This window comes from Polypterus senegalus, chromosome 6, assembly GCF_016835505.1.
Source record: "Polypterus senegalus isolate Bchr_013 chromosome 6, ASM1683550v1, whole genome shotgun sequence".
Taxonomy (NCBI): domain Eukaryota; kingdom Metazoa; phylum Chordata; class Cladistia; order Polypteriformes; family Polypteridae; genus Polypterus; species Polypterus senegalus.
Window position 1 is genome coordinate 31,406,489 of NC_053159.1, and position 19,039 is coordinate 31,425,527.

The 19,039-nt window shown below is 39.9% G+C and overlaps 1 protein-coding gene across 1 annotated transcript in view; it reads right to left on the bottom strand.

Annotated features, from left to right (window-relative positions):
• Positions 1 to 1,453: 1,453 nt before the first annotated feature.
• tmem269 (transmembrane protein 269) overlaps positions 1,454 to 19,039 on the bottom strand; it is a 40,957-nt gene continuing 23,371 nt past the window's right edge. The window contains exons 4-7 of the mRNA XM_039755757.1: positions 17,382 to 17,479; positions 13,054 to 13,197; positions 6,435 to 6,635; positions 1,454 to 6,323 (exon numbers count right to left, since the gene is read on the bottom strand). Coding sequence (XP_039611691.1) covers positions 6,214 to 6,323; positions 6,435 to 6,635; positions 13,054 to 13,197; positions 17,382 to 17,479 — 553 coding nt within the window. The 3' untranslated portion in view covers positions 1,454 to 6,213. The remainder of the gene's footprint in view (positions 6,324 to 6,434; positions 6,636 to 13,053; positions 13,198 to 17,381; positions 17,480 to 19,039) is intronic.

Sequence of the window (19,039 nt, forward strand, 5' to 3'; positions counted from 1 at the left end):
ATCTTCTACAACTCTGTGATGGCCAGTGTGATTTCTATGCTGTGGTGCATTGGGCTGGTAACATCACTTCAAGAGAGGCCCAAAAAAGCTAATCAAAAGGGCAAGCTCAGTTACAGGATGAACTTGGGACCTCCTGGAGGTTGTAGCAAAGGAGAGAATTAAAACAGATCTCAGTGCCGTTATGAACAATGCTGCACATCATCTTTCTGACACACTAACATGGAGGATTTCATTCAGTAGGCACCTCTCCTGAAGTGATGTTACGAACCCAGTCAACAAATTATTCAGAGGACTACTGACTACTGGGGCTCCACCATAGCTAAAACAATATGCCTTTATAATGCTTCACTGTGACTGCTCTTTGATCTGTAGGCAAGTCCAAATGTCTTCTTCTTTCTTTTAAACTCGTGTTTGTGTTTGGGGGTGTTGTTGTTTGGCATAATATTTCAATATTAAGATTCTGTAAAAAGTGTATTTCTCCTTGGAACAAATGAGGATCTATCTATCTATCTATCTATCTATCTATTTTTATATAGTGCCTTTCACTGTCTGTCTATCTGGTTTATAGTGCCATTTCTTTCTATTAATCTGTTATATAGTGCCTTCTCATATCTATCCATGTATCTGTTGTACAGTGCCATTTCTATGTACAGTATCTATCTATTTGGAGATACTGGCAGTGATATTTTGGAGCAACTGCCCAGTGGAGGCCATCAGTTTTGAATTTTGGATGTGACCCAAGACACACACTGGGCTCTGTTCATTGTTGTGAGGCACCACCCTTATTACCCCTCGTTTAAACTTCTTAAAGAGATTTTTTTTACTCTTCAGATGAGTCATTTTTACCATTTATATATTATTTATTAAGAGTGAATCCATGACAGACAGTCTTTCCTATGACAATATACAGTGTGACAGATGGCTGGGGACCATTCCTGGCTGGGACGCCCCTTCACCACATCTGCCAGGGGGACAAGGGTGGGAAGCCCTGTATCTCCTCCTGGATGCTAGATGGCAGCATCCCTGGGTTGCAGCGGGGCCTTGGACTACCCCAGGGCTTCATGGGGGTTGGAGTTCTGTGCAGCTCTGTGGGGGTCCGCAGGTGCCGCTAGGGGGTGCTGCCACAGGAGCGGCTGGCCCTTTTTGGGCACTGGTTTCGCCCTACCTAGTCGGGAGGAGGAGGACGAAGCTTGCTGAGGAGGAGGAGTGGTGGTGGAACAGGTAGAGGATAGTGTTTGTGTGTTTATTTGTGCTTGGGACTGTGTTGTGGCTGGAGGGATTATGGGGAAGATGTGCCCTCCAGCTGTTCTTTTTACATGTGCCTCTCATGTCCAATCTGTGTTGGGTCTGGCACAATATAGCGCCTTTCTTACAAAAGATAAATAAATTGGGCAAAATTCATTGAAAGAAACCCAAGCATTTACTTTTTGTAACTTTATTTATCAAGCTGGAATTGAAATAAAACCATTTTTGAACTCTATAAAATATTTCTTAAATTTACAGAACAGCACACTCACACAGTCACAGGTAATAATGTTAGATTCTTTTAAATACCTAAAGACATATTTCTCAATCAATCACAATGAGATAAGAGCAAACTTCAGTTTCATTTGTATTATTATTACTGCCTTGTCCAGATTCAAGCAGTGAGCCATTCCCTAATGAGAAAAACACCATTTTGCCCTGTCCATAAAATATTGTCGATGATGTGGATGTTGTCATTTTTTACAGTCTTTGTAAACAAGATTAAATAAAAGAGGAAAGCTTTGTTCTTTTTTAATAGGATAGTTAGAAGAGAACCAATAGGCAATGTCAATATTCTCACTACGTGAAACAAGACTAGGCAGTTCATAGCACAGCTAGTAAGGGTTCAAAATAAAACAAACCAAATAACACTTTTTCTAAGGTCACACATTTTATCACTAAAACCCCCCAAAATATTTATGCTTGGGCATAATAACTGGTTTAAGTCATTAGGAAATGCTTCAGTGCTCTCAGCTTAACTCAGTGAAGAGTGCAACACAAAAATAAACAGAAGCGGATTGAAAAGTGCAGCTCTTGCTTTTGTTAACATATTTTAGCCACAGCAAAGCAACTGAGATTTGAGGAATTCTGAAATGAGAAAATGTAAATTACTGACCACAAGGAAGCAGAACTACAACTCTTCTATTGCAGCTCCATTCGCACAATATTATTTGGTGACAGTAGAGGGCAGTAATAAGACAAGGAGACTCCTAAAATCAGTCACATACACGATGTTGCCAGTTTATTATAACTCTCCCATCTTCGCACAAATTCTTTATTCCAAAATAAGTCACATGATAGCGGTGTGGTGTAAATCAAGCATTTATAGCATCAGTCACTTTGAATGTGGCATGATAGTCTGTCATCATGGGCTTTTCACAGACTGCAGTTTTAGTGTTTTACCAAGAATGGTGCAGAAAACAAGAAAGATACCAGTGATAGGCAGTCCTACAGAAGGAAATAGTGTGTGGGCCACAGAAGTCAAAGCGAATCATGAGAATCGCACAAAGCAAACAGATGCAAATTCAATTCTGGTGTGCACAGAGTCACAGGACTATGTCTTGAACGGACTACAAAAGATCAAATCAGGTGCTGATTTTCTTTGTAAATAACAAGAATGTACGTCTCAAGTGGGCACAAAAAATTAAATCTGGGCCATTGAGGAGTGTTAAAATGTTACTTGATCAGACAAATCCAAGTTCTTTTTGCATCATGCTGATAGAAGGATAAGAATTTTGCACAACAGGAGGCTATGGAGTCATCCTGTTAAGTTCCATTAGTACAGGTCAGAGTGATGGTGCTGTGTGTGGAAAGTTTTCCTGGAACAAATTAAGTTCCCTGATACCCACAGAACTTCTGAATGGGAAGGTGAATCTAAACATTGTTGCTGACCAAGTTCACCCCTTCTTTACTTGCATCATCATAATGCACAACTGCACAAAGCATGTATCATCAACAAAGTCTTTTGGGAACATGACAAAGACTTTTCATTGCCCAAGTGACCTACATATTCCCCAGATCTCAACTCTACCAAGTTTGAGGGGGTACCCAAAAATAATTTGAATTGAAAAAAAAATGTTTTAATAAATTTTACTTACTGAAACTTCAGTCTCCTTCAACATACTCTACATGTGAATGAATGCACTTGTCCCAACGGTTTTCCCACTGGTGGAAACATTTTTGGAACTGCTGAAGAGGAACATTGTCCAATGCCTGCAGTGATTTTGCTTTGACTTCCACAGTACAAAAACACTTTCCTTTGAGTTCTGTTTTCATATGCAGAAACAAGAAAAAGTCGCATGGAGTAAAGATCAGGCGAGCAGGGAAGGTGGCAAGATCTCAAACACGCAAAAGTCAAATCAGAAAAGTCTTCAATAGTCCAACAACGATCTTCATAAACTGCATTGTGGACTTTCGTCAATCCACATTTTGGAAGGTCAGCAAAATCTTGGTTGGTCTTTAAGTGACATTTCCCCTCGTTTGAAATGTGAAAACCACTCATAGACCTGTGCTTTACTTAAAGTGTCCTCTTTAAAAACAGTTGTAAGCATCACTACAGTTTCAGCAGATATTTTCCCTTTAACGCAAACTTGTTGTTCGTTATGATCACCTATCACAAAAATCACAGAACACGTTTAATAAGTACCAAGAAAAACCGACACGGAATGGCGTACGAACAAAACAGAGCAACACCACTTGGCTGACTGCCACAGAATATTGTAAGTATGCTACACCTAGTGGTGAAATTCGCAACTAAGTTGAGATTGCGTGGCAGGTACAGATTCTGGTTATTTTTGGGTACCCCCTTGTATGTTTGCGATTAGGTCTAAAAGGCTGTTCACAGCAAACCTGTTTGCAGCAACTGCATAACACAATCATTTCCCTGAAGGTAGACCATTTAGCATCCAGCATCTTGCAGGATCCACGTCCAAAGGAGGTGCAACACTAGCAGATGGGTGTACCTAATAAAGAGTAAACTAATTTTTTCCATTTTTCTACTGGAGATCATAGAGAATCAGAAGAAAAGTTAGGGACAGTCCTGATGGAAGAAAGAAAAACAGAAGCCAGTGAAGAAAATGAGAAGAATGGGGAGTGTGAACAATTCACGCCATGCAACACAGAGAGAAAAATTTGGCTGCCTTTATTAGATAAACCGAAAGAGTCAGCTAACGTTCTTCACTCTACTTGTGTTGAATCTGAGATCTCTAGTGGTATTTGTAATTCTGGTACCTGGACAAGTCCTTCAGCTTTGGAAAATAACATTTCTTTAATTTTTCCCAAATTCTTCATAAGTTGTTATAAATCCTCTTTTGTAAAATGTTGCCTATCGCTGCTCATCCTTGTTCTTTTTTGCAAGGAAGCCACGTCACATTTTTGAGCCCATTTATAGATTTTTGACTAATAGGTTACATTTTAGTTGACATTTTAATTTATTGTGTGCTTTTCTGTATGTTTTAACTGATTTTTATTACTTTTTTTATGTACATTTGCAGGTCTGGTGTGACAATATAACATGTACTTGACTAATGAAATACATGGAATCGATGTTCCTGTTATCGACAGTCTGCTTTTGTGACATGGATGCTGGGGATGAGCCCAACAAAGAAGTTACTTAAATGTCAAATAACAAAGGGCTGCGAGAAACACTTGCAAAACTCAATGGTTTGTTATTTCGTTCATTATTCACCAAGATCGATCATTTTCAGGTAATCTTATGATATCAAATTCAAAATGAAAAAACAGATTTGTTACATAACGTGTTATCTCCATCATGCAGTGGTAATAGAAAAACAAATAAGAAAAGATTTGGACCCCTAATTCTCAATGATCTACTGCTAAATGCAGATTATTATGAAGGTTTTTTGATGACTAAAAATTCCAGGATGAGTTTGCATCATGCAGCCCATGTTTGCAACATTCTGGATCAGTGTTTTTCAATCTTGGGCCTGCTTGGAAACCCTAGTTGGGTTTTTCATCTAAGCAATTTCCTAATGAAAGTCAAATGTTTGTTCGCACTCCAACCCTTGCTTAATTAAACTTGATATTCTTCCTCAAACTTAGAAATACTCATATCCATTTATTAATTTATTTTCCAAACATATATACTACTCTTGGTAATAAAGTGTTGCAGGTGGGTGTGAGGCAATCTTGACACTAAATCAACTGCAGGCAGCACAGAAAGTGATCTCTCACACCAACACTTCTTCACAGTGGACCAGTTAAGAGTCCCCATTCAGCCTAACTGTCATTTCTTCGAAATGTGAGCAAAGGTCAGAGAAGCCAAATCATGTGGACATGCAGAGAATACACAGACCTCCTGAAATGGTGTGGATCAGCATGTAAACCGTGGACTCTGTAGCTGGGACACAGAAGCACTAAGTGCTACGTTGCCCATCAATTAACCGAGTGCTTTAAAAATGTATAATGTTATGTAAATTAAATTTCATCAACAGGGTACTTGATTTGATTCACTTTTTAAGTGGATGATTGTCTCTGGTTTGTTTCTCTGAGGTACAAATTAAAACCATGATTGAAAATAAAAAGAGCAAAATGTCCTTTCTACTAGTTAGACCCTCATTTACACCTTCCTGGTCCAAGTTTTTTTTTTGTGTATTTTCAGTGAAAGGGTGAAAAATCTTCACAGAAGAGGTTCGGACGATAAAATTTTCAAGTTTGTAAAACACAACTCTTTGATATATTTCTTGAAAAGCTGAAAACACTCACAACGTTCAGCCTGAAGTAGGAACACTCTTATCTGCTCACCTCAATGTGTCAGAACGCTACTGGCATATGAGCCACCTTTAGGCCGTGTAGAAGAATGAGATAGATGATGCTTGTAACTAGACCTTCTCCATATGATGTCAGACATCTAATAATGCTTGACAGTATTTGAATACAAGACTTTATGGAAGAGATGGCAGATCAGAGATGGTAATCTAAAGCATCATAGCCATCATTTAGTTTTATGACTGAGGGCTTCCATGTACATTACATGTTCTTCTTGTGTATGTACAGTATGTAGTTATATTCCTTTTTACTTGAATTATTCATATTAGCCTCTAGTTAGCTACTGCTTGAGGACAAATCCTGAGAGGCTGGCTTGATCGCAAAGTCCACTGGGTTTACTGCGCTCCATTACATTTGTAAGGGTCATTTTTTGCTTGTTCCATTCTTATTCATTCTTGGGCTTTAGTTCTTGTAGCTCCACAGAGCAGCTGGAAAGAGAATGTAGGAAGCTGACCACACAAGGTAGTAGACACAGGCTGATGTTACCGAGGAGTAGAGTATCATCACAATGCCTTAAAGAGAAATGGAACACACAATATGCTAAGAGAGAATGCTCCCCTACTTGGTATGGACTCACAATGATAAAATAACGATTTGGATCAACAGCTCATCAGTTCACTTACCTCCTGCATATACAAGCTTCTTCCAACCCTGAGATTCCAGAATTTTGTCATGGGGGTATAAACCCTTGTCCACCATTAAGAGGACCATGAGAATGGCAGTGAGCTGTAGAATTTGTAGGTTACCCCCGCTGAGTAGGTTGGTGCAGGCCAAGATTGCAGAAGCATAAGTACATGGAAGACCTCGGTACATGAAAGGAATACCTGAGAGAAAAACATAACTGATTAGTCCATTGAGGACTCCATAACAGGGACAAAAATTACATGGAAAATAGAAAGCACAACTAAACATGAAATATTTATGAATATCTACAAGGACATTGTTACCACAATGGGATACCACTGAGCCCCAAACCCTACACACAATCAGACCAAAGACAGTTCCAGGTTCAAATACAGTTCTTTTTATTAAACACAGTATCTTTACAAGCAGGCACAGAAACAGCAAGTGAAGGTAATATTCAGTCCTTTCCCTCTCCCTCTGCTCCCCCGGTGAGTGTTGTCTCATGACTCCCAACTCTGACTCCCCAAAAGAAGTGAGCTGCCTCTTTCATGCTGGACTTGGGAGTGATTCTGGTGCTATGTCATTGCATTCTGGATAAACTTCTGGGTCATGAGAAAAGTAGGGACATCCTCTCCCAGCAGTGCCCTCTGGCTGGATCCTAGAACCTCTGCAGGGCTGTGCTCCCGAACTCCAAGTCTCATGCAACCCTGATGGCATCCAAACTGGGACTAGTTGAGAAGGACACTGCCACCTCTCATAGGTTTCCAACCTCAGCCAGTCCATCCATTAATATTTTATCTTGACTGGAATAAGGATCACAAACCATCCTGGCCAGGTTGTGCCTCCATCCACACTGTCCTTAACGTGATGGCCTCTTTTTCCATCCCAGTTGGGATGCCAGTCAAACTGTTAAAGGACAGCAGAAATATCCAGAGAGTAAAAGTTAGGACACAATAAAGGTAGGCAAGCCTAATAAAAGTATCACTAATGTAAACTTGTAACATACCCTGATATACCCAAGGACGTGCTGTGAAATGTGTAATATGTAATATAGTTGCGATTTTTTAATATTTATTTCAAGGCAAATACAGATCCCTCAGTTTCTATAACGCACACTCAGTATGGATATATATATATATATATAACTGTATATATATATACAGTTGTGCTTGGAAGTTTGTGAACCCTTTAGAATTTTCTATATTTCTGCATAAATATGACCTAAAACATCATCAGATTTTCATTCAAGTCCTAAAAGTAGATAAAGAGAAACCAGTTAAACAAATGAGACAAAAATATTATACTTGGTCATTTATTTATTAAGGAAAATGATCGAATATTACATATTTGTGAGTGGCAAAAGTATTTGAAACTCAAGGATTAGCAGTTAGTTTGAAGGTGAAATTCAAGTGAGGTGTTTTCAATCAATGGGATGACAATCAGGTGTGAGGGGGCACCCTGTGTTATTTAAAGAACAGGGATCGATCAAAGTCTGCTGTTCACAACACATGTTTGTGGAAGTGTATCATGGCATGAACAAAGGAGATTTCTGAGGACCTCAGAAAAAGAGTTGTTGATGTTCATCAGGCTGGAAAAGGCTACAAAACCATCTCTAAAGAGTTTGGACACCACCAATCCACAGTCGGACAGATTGTGTACAAATGGAGGAAATTCAAGACCATTGTTACCCTCCCCAGGAGTGGTCGACCAACAAAGATCACTCCAAGAGCAAGGCGTGTAATAGTCGGTGAGGTCACAAAGGAGCTCAGGGTAACTTCTAAGCAACTGAAGGCCTCTCTCACATTGGCTAATGTTCATGTTCATGAGTCCACCATCAGGAGAACAGTGAACAACAATGGTGTGCATGGCAGGGTTGCAAGGAGAAAGCCACTGCTCTCCAAAAAAAACATTTCTGCTAATCTGTAGTTTGCTAAAGATCACGTGGACAAACCAGAAGACTATTGGAAGAATGTTTTGTGGACAGATGAGACCAAAATAGAACTTTTTGGCTTAAATGAAAAGCGTTATGTTTGGAGAAAGGAAAACACTGCATTCCAGCATAAGAACCTTATCTCATCGGTGAAACACTGTGGTGGTAGTATCATGGTTTTGGCCTGTTTTGCTGCATCTGGGCCAGGATGGCTTGCCTTCATTGATGGAACAATGAATTCTGAATTATATCAGAGAATTCTAAAGGAAAATGCCAGGACATCTGTCCATGAACTGAATCTCAAGAGAAGGTGGGTCATGCAGGAAGACAACGAACGTACGCACACAAGTCGTTCTACCAAAGAATGGTCAAAGAAGAAAAAAGTTAATGTTTTGGAATGGCCAAGTCAAAGTCCTGACCTTAATCTGATCGAAATGTTGTGGAAGCACCTGAAGCGAGCAGTTAATGTGAGGAGACCCACCAACATCCCAGAGTTGAAGCTGTTCTGTACAGAGGAATGGGCTAAAATTCCTACAAGCCAGTGTGCAGGAATGATCAAAAGTTAGTAGAAACGTTTAGTTGCAGTTATTGCTGCAAAGTGGGGTCACACCAGATACTAAAAGCAAAGGTTCACATACTTTTGCCACTCAGAAATATGTAATATTCAATCATTTTCCTTAATAAATAAATGACCGAGTATAATATTTTTGTCTCATTTGTTTAACTGGTTTCTCTTCATCTACTTTTTGGACTTGAGTGAAAATACAATGATGTTTTAGGTCATATTTATGCAGAAATATAGAAAATTCTAAAGGGTTCACAAACTTTCAAGCACAACTGTAGATACATGACAATGACAATAAAGAGTAATACAACTCCGGGATAGAGGGGACACTTCATTATATTATTATCAACACACATAACGCTGCAAACATTCAATAAACAGGACACATAGAGCCACCTATTAAGACATATACTGTAGCACTAGTTCTCTGTAACACAGAGCAGCCTTAAAGTTAGTTTAGACATTTCCTAAAGTTCCACTCCCAAGGAGGCGAATACCAGATTAGACCACATCGTCTTTAAAAGCGCGCTTCATCTGCCATCCTTAAGGGCCGCTTCAGTATATAATCTTCCATTTGAAACTGTAACCATAATCTGTTGCCTTCTGCCTTTCTTTGTTCCCCTCACCAGCTTTCACCAGTTGTCCTACACATCTGGTTTTCCCTCTTCTTTGTTAGTTCCCAAACTCCCTTTAAACGTGGCCAATAAGGTTATGACTTCCTGTTTATACAGGAATCCCTTTTCAGTCCTCCATGTTGAGGGGCAAAACCATTTAAAGAGACAATCCCAACATACACATAACACTACACAGAGTATTGTGTATTAGGTTCTCAAACAAATGTACCACTGCTAGCACCTATGCTTGGATACTTTTATATTGAAACCTTTATTCTAATCAGTTGATTATATTTTGTTCATATGATGATATTTCAGTCTAATTTAGGAAGATACTTTTGTAGAATAAATAACAATTCCAAAATATTTAGGACAGTCAGTAAACTGATTAAAAAATATAAAGCAGTGGTTAATAAATCCTCTTTGACCTTTATTAAATTGAAAAAAAAACAGGATATTAATGCTTCTGAAAGGAATTACTTTGATATTTTTTAATCTGTGCACGATTATTCCAAATTTGGTGCTTAGAATATGTTACAAAAAGGTTGGGTAGGGGTAATAAAAGACTAGGAATATTGTAGAATGATCAAGATGTGCCCTGAACAGGTTAAACTATCATGACTGAGTATAAGAGGAGCACCCATGAAAGGCTCAGTCATCAATGGTCAAGGGTGGATCAAGATTAGCCACTTTTGTGAAACACTGTGAGATTGAATACATTTCTCAATGCATGATTGTCGTATTAGAAGTCTGTGGCATTGTGTATTTTAATAAAATAAACAAACTAAGGAGCGCTGATGCTTATGTGAGGTATATAGGTGTGTGTGTCTGTAGTAGTATGGCAGAGCGACTCCGGGGTGAATTGAGGTGATCGACTTAGCGTGCAGATGCATGCAGTTCAGTCAATTGTCTCATTAGCACTCCAGAGACTGTAATCAGCACCAGCACATCTGCATCCCCTGAAGGTGTATAAAGGAGTCTGAGCACGGAAAAAGGGGGAAGTTCAAGGAGAGAGAGAAATGGAGGTTAAAAGAAAGGGGTATAAAGAGAGGAGATACAGAATTGTGAAGGAGCCCATGCTGTTTTGTATGGAGGCAAATACAGCATCTTCGCTGTGAAAAACGCTTTGCCAATTTTTGCTGATCAACCCTAGAAATGAACATACTGCTGAAAAAAAGAAGGTAACACTTAATCATCACAGTCTAACACTAAGCACTAGAAAAGGTCCAGAAAAGAGCGACTAGGCTGATTCCAGGGCTACAGGGGTTGAATTATGAGGAAAGATTAAAAGAGCTGAGCCTTTACAGTTTAAGCAAAAGAAGATTAAGAGGTGACATGATTGAAGTGTTTAAAATTATGAAGGGAATTAGTACAGTGGATCGAGACTTGTATTTTAAAATGAGTTCATCAAGAACACAGGGACACAGTTGAAAACTTGTTAAGGGTAAATTTTGTACTGTGGAGGTTGTCAAGAGTTCTGCTTTACCTACATGGCTCAGTAGTTTGTTCCAGATTCACACAACTGTTTCCATAAAGAAATGCTATCTGATTTAATTTCTAAATGCACTGCCCCTTAATTTCCACTGATGTCCTTGGTTCATGATTCACCCTTAAGCTGAAAGAAATCAGCTGGATCTACTTTATTGATGCCTTTGAGAATTTTAAAGAACTGTATTAGGTTCCCTTCTCTGCTCCAGAATAAACAGATTTATTTCCCCAAGTCTGTGGGAGTATGTCATGTCCTTAAGTCCTGGGATGTACCTAGCAGCTCTCCTCTTCAGAGCTTCAAGTATGGCTTTGTCTTTCTTATAGTTTGGTGAGGAGAACTACACACAATACTTTACACATTGCCTCACAGGTGCATTAAGACTCTTCAAATTATTTTATATGCAGCTTTAGTTAATTCAAAATGTTGCTGAAGGAAATATTACACAAACCAGGTAGTACACACACATAAATCCAGTCCTCAAGTTCTTGCACTGGCTTCCAGTAAAGCTAGGGTTGATTTAAAAACCCTCCTTTTATCTGAGCTTATTGTTATTTACAAAACTAGAGAACACATTAAGATCTCAAGAAGTTGGCCTAGTTAAGATTCCAAGGATTTATAAAATAATAGTGGGAGGTCAAGCTTCGAGTTGCATGGACCTGAAGCTGTAGAATGATCTGTCTGCTAATAAAGGAGATGCACCTTGACTTTAAGATTTTAAATCCCAGATGAAGACTCACTACTTAGGTCTAGCATACCCTGACTAGAGCTGCTGATTAGTTATGCATACTATATTTCTGTACTAATTACTAACAAACAAAAATACAAGTGTCATAATATATATAAACAGCTACTAACCCTCTTCTATTCTGTTTCTTTTCCCTGCATCTCAAATGTGGTACTTTGTGCCACTGCTCTGCTCCCAGGCTGCTCTACTGAGTATGGAAAAGTCAACTTTGATAAAGGATCATTGGAAGATGGAAAGATTATCTCATCAGATTGGACACCCAGAACAGACTCCACTATAGAAAACCAAAAAGGGGGTAGACAGCCAGTTGGTGAGGTCTCCAGGACTGTGACTTTGGTTTTGACTTTGTCTTTTACAATTGTAATCTCTACCATTGTCCACTGTCCATAGTTAATTAATTAATTAATGGACAGATACTGTTGGTTGTGTTTAACCACTTTCTACATTTAAATGTGTACCTGTTCTATATTAGTATCATCTATAACTGTATTTTAACTGTGAATTGTTTACAGCGAACTGTGCCTGTACTAAGTGAGGAGCACAAAAAAAGTTGTAAGTTATATAGAGTCAGTGTTGGGAGGCAGGAGACAACGCTTATCCAGGGGAGTGGAAGGAGAGTGAAAGGACTGAACATTACCTTTACTTGTGTTGTTGTAGCTGAGCATAACAACCACCAATTTATAGTTTCAACTATAATGATTCAACCTTAAACATTTTATTTGCCTTTTAATCAACTGTTTGTAATAATAGATGGGCACTGTCTTCCATCTTGAATTTGTACAGTAACTAACAATTCTTACGCCCATGTTTAGCACTTTACACTTTTCTACATTCAACTGCATTTCCAAGTATTCACCCATCTCTGAAGCTTGTCCAAGTATTTTTGAATTGTTTTACTGCCTATTCAGTGTCTGCCATTCCTCCAGTTTTAGCATCATCTGTGAATTCCTCAAGTTTACTAACTGCACCAGATTCAATGATAAATAATATAAACTAGAAAAAGTAACGGCCTATCAGAAAAAAACAATAGTTTAAAAATAGACCATTGGCCAAAAGACCAAAAATAGCCAAAATTATTTTCCAACATTGGTCAATAGAAAAAAAAATATTTTTCTATTAATCAATATCAAAAAAGCCAAATTAAATTAATTGTGATTCAATGTTGTAAAATAATAAGATGTGAACATTTCCATTATATTGAATACTTCATATAGGCACCGTATGTATATTTGAGCATCTTGAAAATTAAATCTGTCAATATATCTGCGGAATTACCACTAGAGAAGAAGCAGAGGCGTGTGAAGACGGTCATGATGTAACAGATTGCTAGCAGTCCATCCAGCACACTGTGGATTGGCAAAAGCAATGAAGAGGCGATGCCAAAAGTGGTAAAATCAGCAAAGTCATCCAGCTTCGCCCCTAAGAAAAGAAAGAGAAATGATCTTAATCGATCATGGCACACTTTTACATTGTAGTCGGCTTCCAAATGTCTTGTGAGTTTCACTCTTGATTATTTTATTCCCAAATCTTATGTAATTCCCCACTAAGCAATGAATGAAAAAAGGCCCCTGGCTCACAAGGTACTGTCATATCAAGTTCCAGCTAATTTAAACAGACCTTCCATCATGTTCTTACCAGTGCACAGCCTATTTAACGAATATTTCGCTCACAAAGTGAATTGATGATGTTGTTTTTGTTACTTACCATTCTTTAGCTCTCTGTATCTAGGAGAGATTTAATTTTAATGGAGTGTGCAGCTCCCAGTCTTATTCCTACAACTGCTAATATAAAAGTTAGGGCTATCAGTTATGCATATCACCTAATTTGCATCTTTTTAAAATCATTTATCATTTTAATCTCCAGACTAACTAACGTGTTTCCTTAAAAATAAGACCTACTCGAAAATAAGCCCTAGCATGATTTTCAGGCTGCTCCGTAATATAAGCCCTAGTCAAGATCGTCAGCTGAAAAATAAGGCACCTAAGGCCAGGTTTTATACCTCATGTGATGCGATGCGTGTGCCCGAAACATCCATTAAATTCCGAGGACACCTTACCACAATAACTCTAAAACAGATATTTAATGATTACATCCATCAATTCGGGGATGCGCCCATTGCAGAAAGCATCGGCGCAAGACAGAAACAAAATCCCTCATCGCAAGGTGAACACAGTGTTGATGCTTCCCAACCCACAGCTTATTGTGTTGCTACTATTCATCCATCAATTTATCCCATCTGTGCTTACAGCAATGACACAGGGAAGAAACCGGATGAGAATGAGATTGGAGAGGGCATCCAACTTCACTTACACCTGACCAAATTTACCATTTTAGAGATGGCAATCAGCACTATGACTTTGGACTCTTTTAATAAAACAAAAAAGCTTATGTGGAAGAACATGTGGGAATTAAGGCAGATTTTGTGTCTGTTTACCAGCTCTCCAAACAGATAAGCAAGTGACTTTACAAGTGCTTCAGCATTCTGCATAAAGGACGGGCGTCTGCCATATTTGGATCAGGCACTAAGAACCAAGGGCAGCATTGGGGCACAATAATCATCAGTGCTGTCACACCGTTGATTTACAGTATATGGGGTTAGAACATCATCCATCTCTCTGTGTGGGATTTACTCTCAAATCCTAAAATTTGTGTCAATTGTCAGCTCTAAAATGTCTCCTTATGAGCAACAGTTGTCTTGTGATGGACTTATGTTACATTTATAGTTGCTTAATTCCATGCCTCTGATGCTGCTAGGGTAGGCTCTGGCCCTCAAAAACCTAATTTGGACAAAGCAGGTATACAAAATGGATGGATAGATAGACTAATGGCCACTTTGTGAACTTACTAAAAGTTTCTCTCTTTATTTACTTCTCAAACTGTTTATCACTCATCTTACTCGATTACTGAAGACTCTACTTCATCTCTACCACACTCTGTAGAAAGCATTATTTTCTACAAGCTTTATATCCACATTATGGGAAGCCACAATGAATAAAAAATAAGAGCACATACATTACCCAAGTCAGCCAGTCCCCAACCTGCTATATCCTAATACAGGGTCACGGGTGTCTGCTAGAGCCAATCCCAGCCAGCATAGGGTGTGAGGCAGGAACAAATCGCTGGAATGTACCGTAAGACACACACACACACACAAACCACCCACCCACACACCAAGCACACACTAGGGACAATTTAGGATCGCCAATGCACCTAACCGGCATGTCTTTGGACTGTGGGAGGAAACCGGAGCACCCAGAGGAAACCCATGCAGACACGGGGAGGACATGCAAATTCCACACAGGGAGGACCGGGAAAGCGAACCCGGGTCTCCTTACTGCGAGGCAGCAGCGCTACCACTGTGCCACCGTTCTGCCCCACATACATTACTTTATTACAAATTGTCATTTCATGAAAGACTGTGTTATCTTAACCAGAAAATATAATCAACCTGGCAGAGGTAAAGAAAATGGACGTGTTTTCATTAACAAATGCTCTAATTTCTATTCTCCCACTTCATGGTTTGCTACTTTGTTGCCCCTTGCATGATCCTCCTGCATTGTTTTGCAAAGGTCACCAAGCTGGCAACCTGCTAGACAAATTGTTTGTCTAGAAACAGCTTCTTTCTCCTCTTCTGGGCTTAACGGTTGTTTTCCTCTGGAAATTTCCACCTTGGCTGCCGTCAGCCAGTCATCATTCTTGTACAATACAATCCCACAAAAGTAATTCTGCCAGTGGAAAAAAAAGAAACCTGGCACACAAGATGGCCCCCAGCCTATGAATGAACTGACATAGTGGTAGTCAGAGATGTGAGAAATGTCAGATATGCGGAGGACTCTAAGCCCACATCAAAATTACACAATTGGCTCAAAAACCTGGGATTAAGGTGATTACAAAAAAATGATTGTAATTGGTAATTGACAAACTAAACATATTAAGTAATGGGTTTAGGGTAACACAGCCATAGAATGTCAGTAATTCTAGTTATGTAAATTATGAATACCAGAGTACTGACTTAGGTGTTGTTTAAAAAGAGCAGATGCTAACAAATATTAATCTCCGTAAGCAGCTAATTGCAAAAAAACAACTAACTATACATTTTCGGCAAATAGCCAGATAGATCTAGAAACATGGGTTTAAATCCCAGCCAGGTCAATGTCTGTGTGAAATTTATACACTCCCTCCATGTCCAGCAGTGACCCCCCTGTAGGCAGACCATGGGCAGTGTGGGCTTGGGAAAACCCCATTAAATAGCACACTGGCCCATTGTGGGGGCTGCTACAAGGGGCCGTAGCAAACCTGCATACAGTGGTCCCCTGTGGGCAGACAATGGGCAGTGTGGGTTTGGGAAAACCTAATTAAATACCACACTGGCCCAATATGGGGGTTGCAAAATGGGGCCACAGTAAACATGCACACAGTAGCCTCCTGTGGCCAGAATACCTTGGGGAAAACCAAATTAAATATCCTACTGGCTCAACATGAAAGCTGCAGCAAGGGGCTGTAGCAAACATACACACAGAGGCCCCGTGTAGGCAGAACATGGGCAGTATGGGATTGGGAAAACCCAATTAAATACCACAGTGTCCTAATGTAGGGTTCTGCAATAAGGGGGCTCTAAACAAAGTTACCCTAGCGGTCCAAAACAGGTTAATGGCTGACAGTACGAGTTCAGTAGGTCCCTCATTGGCCCAGTGATGGTTTGGCGCAGAGTAAGCAAAGCAGTAAATTTATATTTTCAGAGGGTTTTAGATTTTGTTTGCAGACGTGTAGACAGCAATCTGAACAACTTTAAAAAGTAGTGTTTTTATATTGGCTAAAATGACACCATTCTTTATCTATTATTGGTAATATATTCGTGCTCAGGATTGTAACACCGCAAAAAAAAGATGGATTAGTAGTAATAAACGCAAAGGCATTTTGTTAGAATAAATACTTTTAAGGCCACACTAGTATTGTGTTATTTTAACCCTTTTCTTATTAAATAATACACTGCTCAAAGAAAATAAAGGAATACTTTGAAAACACATCAGGTCTCAATGGGGAAAAAATCCTGCTGGATATCTACACTGATATGGACTGAGTATTGTGTTAGGAACGAAAGGATTCCACATCATTTGATGGAAATGAAAATGATCAACCTACAGAGGGCTGAATTCAAAGACCCCCCAAAAATCAAAGTGCAAAAATGATGCAGCAGGCCAGTCCATTTTGCCGAAATTTCATTGCAGCGACTTAAAATCGTAATCAGTAGTTTGCATGGCTCCACACGTGCTTGTATGTATGCCTGACAACGTCTTGTGTTGGGTGGGTAGAGGGCATGCTCCTACTGAGACAACAGATGGTGTCCTGGGGGATCTTCTACCAGATCTGGACCAGGGCATCACTGAGATCCTGAACAGTCTGAGGTGCCTGTTTGTTTGACTTTTTGATTCTCAGCTTCCCTTCTCACAATAATTCTCAGCATTCTGCATGTCACCACATCATGAGCACATTCACCTTGCAAAGAATTCAACTTGCAAATGACAAATGTGTCAAATGGATCAACATTTTATAAGCCTGCAATGGAATTTAAACTCATGAAGATAAAGGTTAGTTTAACTCACCAAGGGATGAACAAGCATTCAGCTGTCTAGCTACGGCTCCGTCAGCAAGATCAAGTAGATAACCAATCAGAAGCAACCAACTAGCGCAATAATGGTGCCTAAAAATGAAGACAGGTGAAAAAAATCAGAAAGAACTCAAACCCAGTTGTGCATATTTCACATTAGTATACTAAACAGAGCAATCCAACTGATTCCTTTGGACTTAGTCCCTTTTTGGTTGATGGGGTGGAGGGGGAGGTGAGTCTATCCCGGTAGCTTTTGGCACAAGGCAGGAAATAGACATTCCTGCTCACTCTTGGCTAATCGAGAGTGTTTAACTAACCTACTCTGCATAGGTAAAGGATGGGGAGGTAAACCAAGACTCTCTTTTAATCTCTTTGGTGGTTACACGGCTATAATCCCTTGTGCCTAAAAAAAAAAGGTCCTCCGCACTAAACAAACTTGCTTCTGTTTACTACCACTATGACAGAGACTGAGCCAGTCTGTCATAGATAACCCCCAACACCAACTTCTCAAAGATTAGCAGATGTTACTTGAAATGCATCTTCAGTTATGTACCTCAGCATCATCAGGTGTTCCGCTGATCAGACCCGGGTGTGTGTCCCATGCTCTTTGGGGTCCAGCTAGGGTCCTTCCTCTTCAGACATATGCACTGGCTACAGCGTTCAGCAGTCCCCAATGTTTCCTTAGTAGTTCGACGTAGGGTTTGGCCATCAATTCCCAGGTACCTCAGCAGCCCAGTAGTGGATGTTGCTATGAAACCCCGACAACCAGCCTCCATGTAATGGATCTCTACAAAGTTGATAGCGTGCAGAGAGTTGGACCACATTACTAAGCCTGGTCTCAAGGTAGTAGAAGCTATTTGTGATCGTACTATATGATACTGGCCTATGTCTGCCAGTATCTCCCAGTACCGGGTTCTTTCCAGCTGTCCAACTCTGTGGGTGAAGCTTTCTATGCCATTGCTCCCCCTCTCAGACAAAAGATGTTTCAAGGGGCAACACATTGGTAGCTATTCTCTTGGCTTCCAGTGCTGCTGCCAGGCACTTCAACTATTGGTTATGTCTTCAAGTGTACCTACCCTGGGACAGGCTCACTTTGCACCCTGTGAAGATGTGTCTGACGGTGTTGAGCACGGGGAACATGATGGATCTTTGCACAGCCACTGATTGAGGTTCTTAGGTGAAGGAAGGTTGCTCTGAACAGAAGGCTAATTCTGCTTTCCCCCATTTCCTAGAAGTCTTTCCAATTTAGTGTAACTGCTTGGCCTAAAGGATATAGCCTTAGAGCACCTTACCTCCTCCTGCCAGCGAATTTCCAGCACTACCAATTTTCTTCATTCAGACGTGGTTGACTCGTCTCGTACAAAGCCTGAAGCTTCCTATTCTCTGTTGAACACGGCCCACAATGTCACTGGACTCGTGTCCTTTGCTGTACTGTTTCCTTTGGTATCCATTTCCTCCCTGTTACCAAAGATGGCCCAAAATCTCTTATTGCTGCATCCCAAGACTCTAAGAGGATCAATTTTAGCCATGCTTTGGGGCCTTTGAACTCCTCTGCAACATCTGACTGAGGCAGCCCATACAGGCTTAACTGGAGCATCTAATGGAGATAGTGGAGCAAAACGTTTTACAGCTAGATGTCTATTCTAACACCAA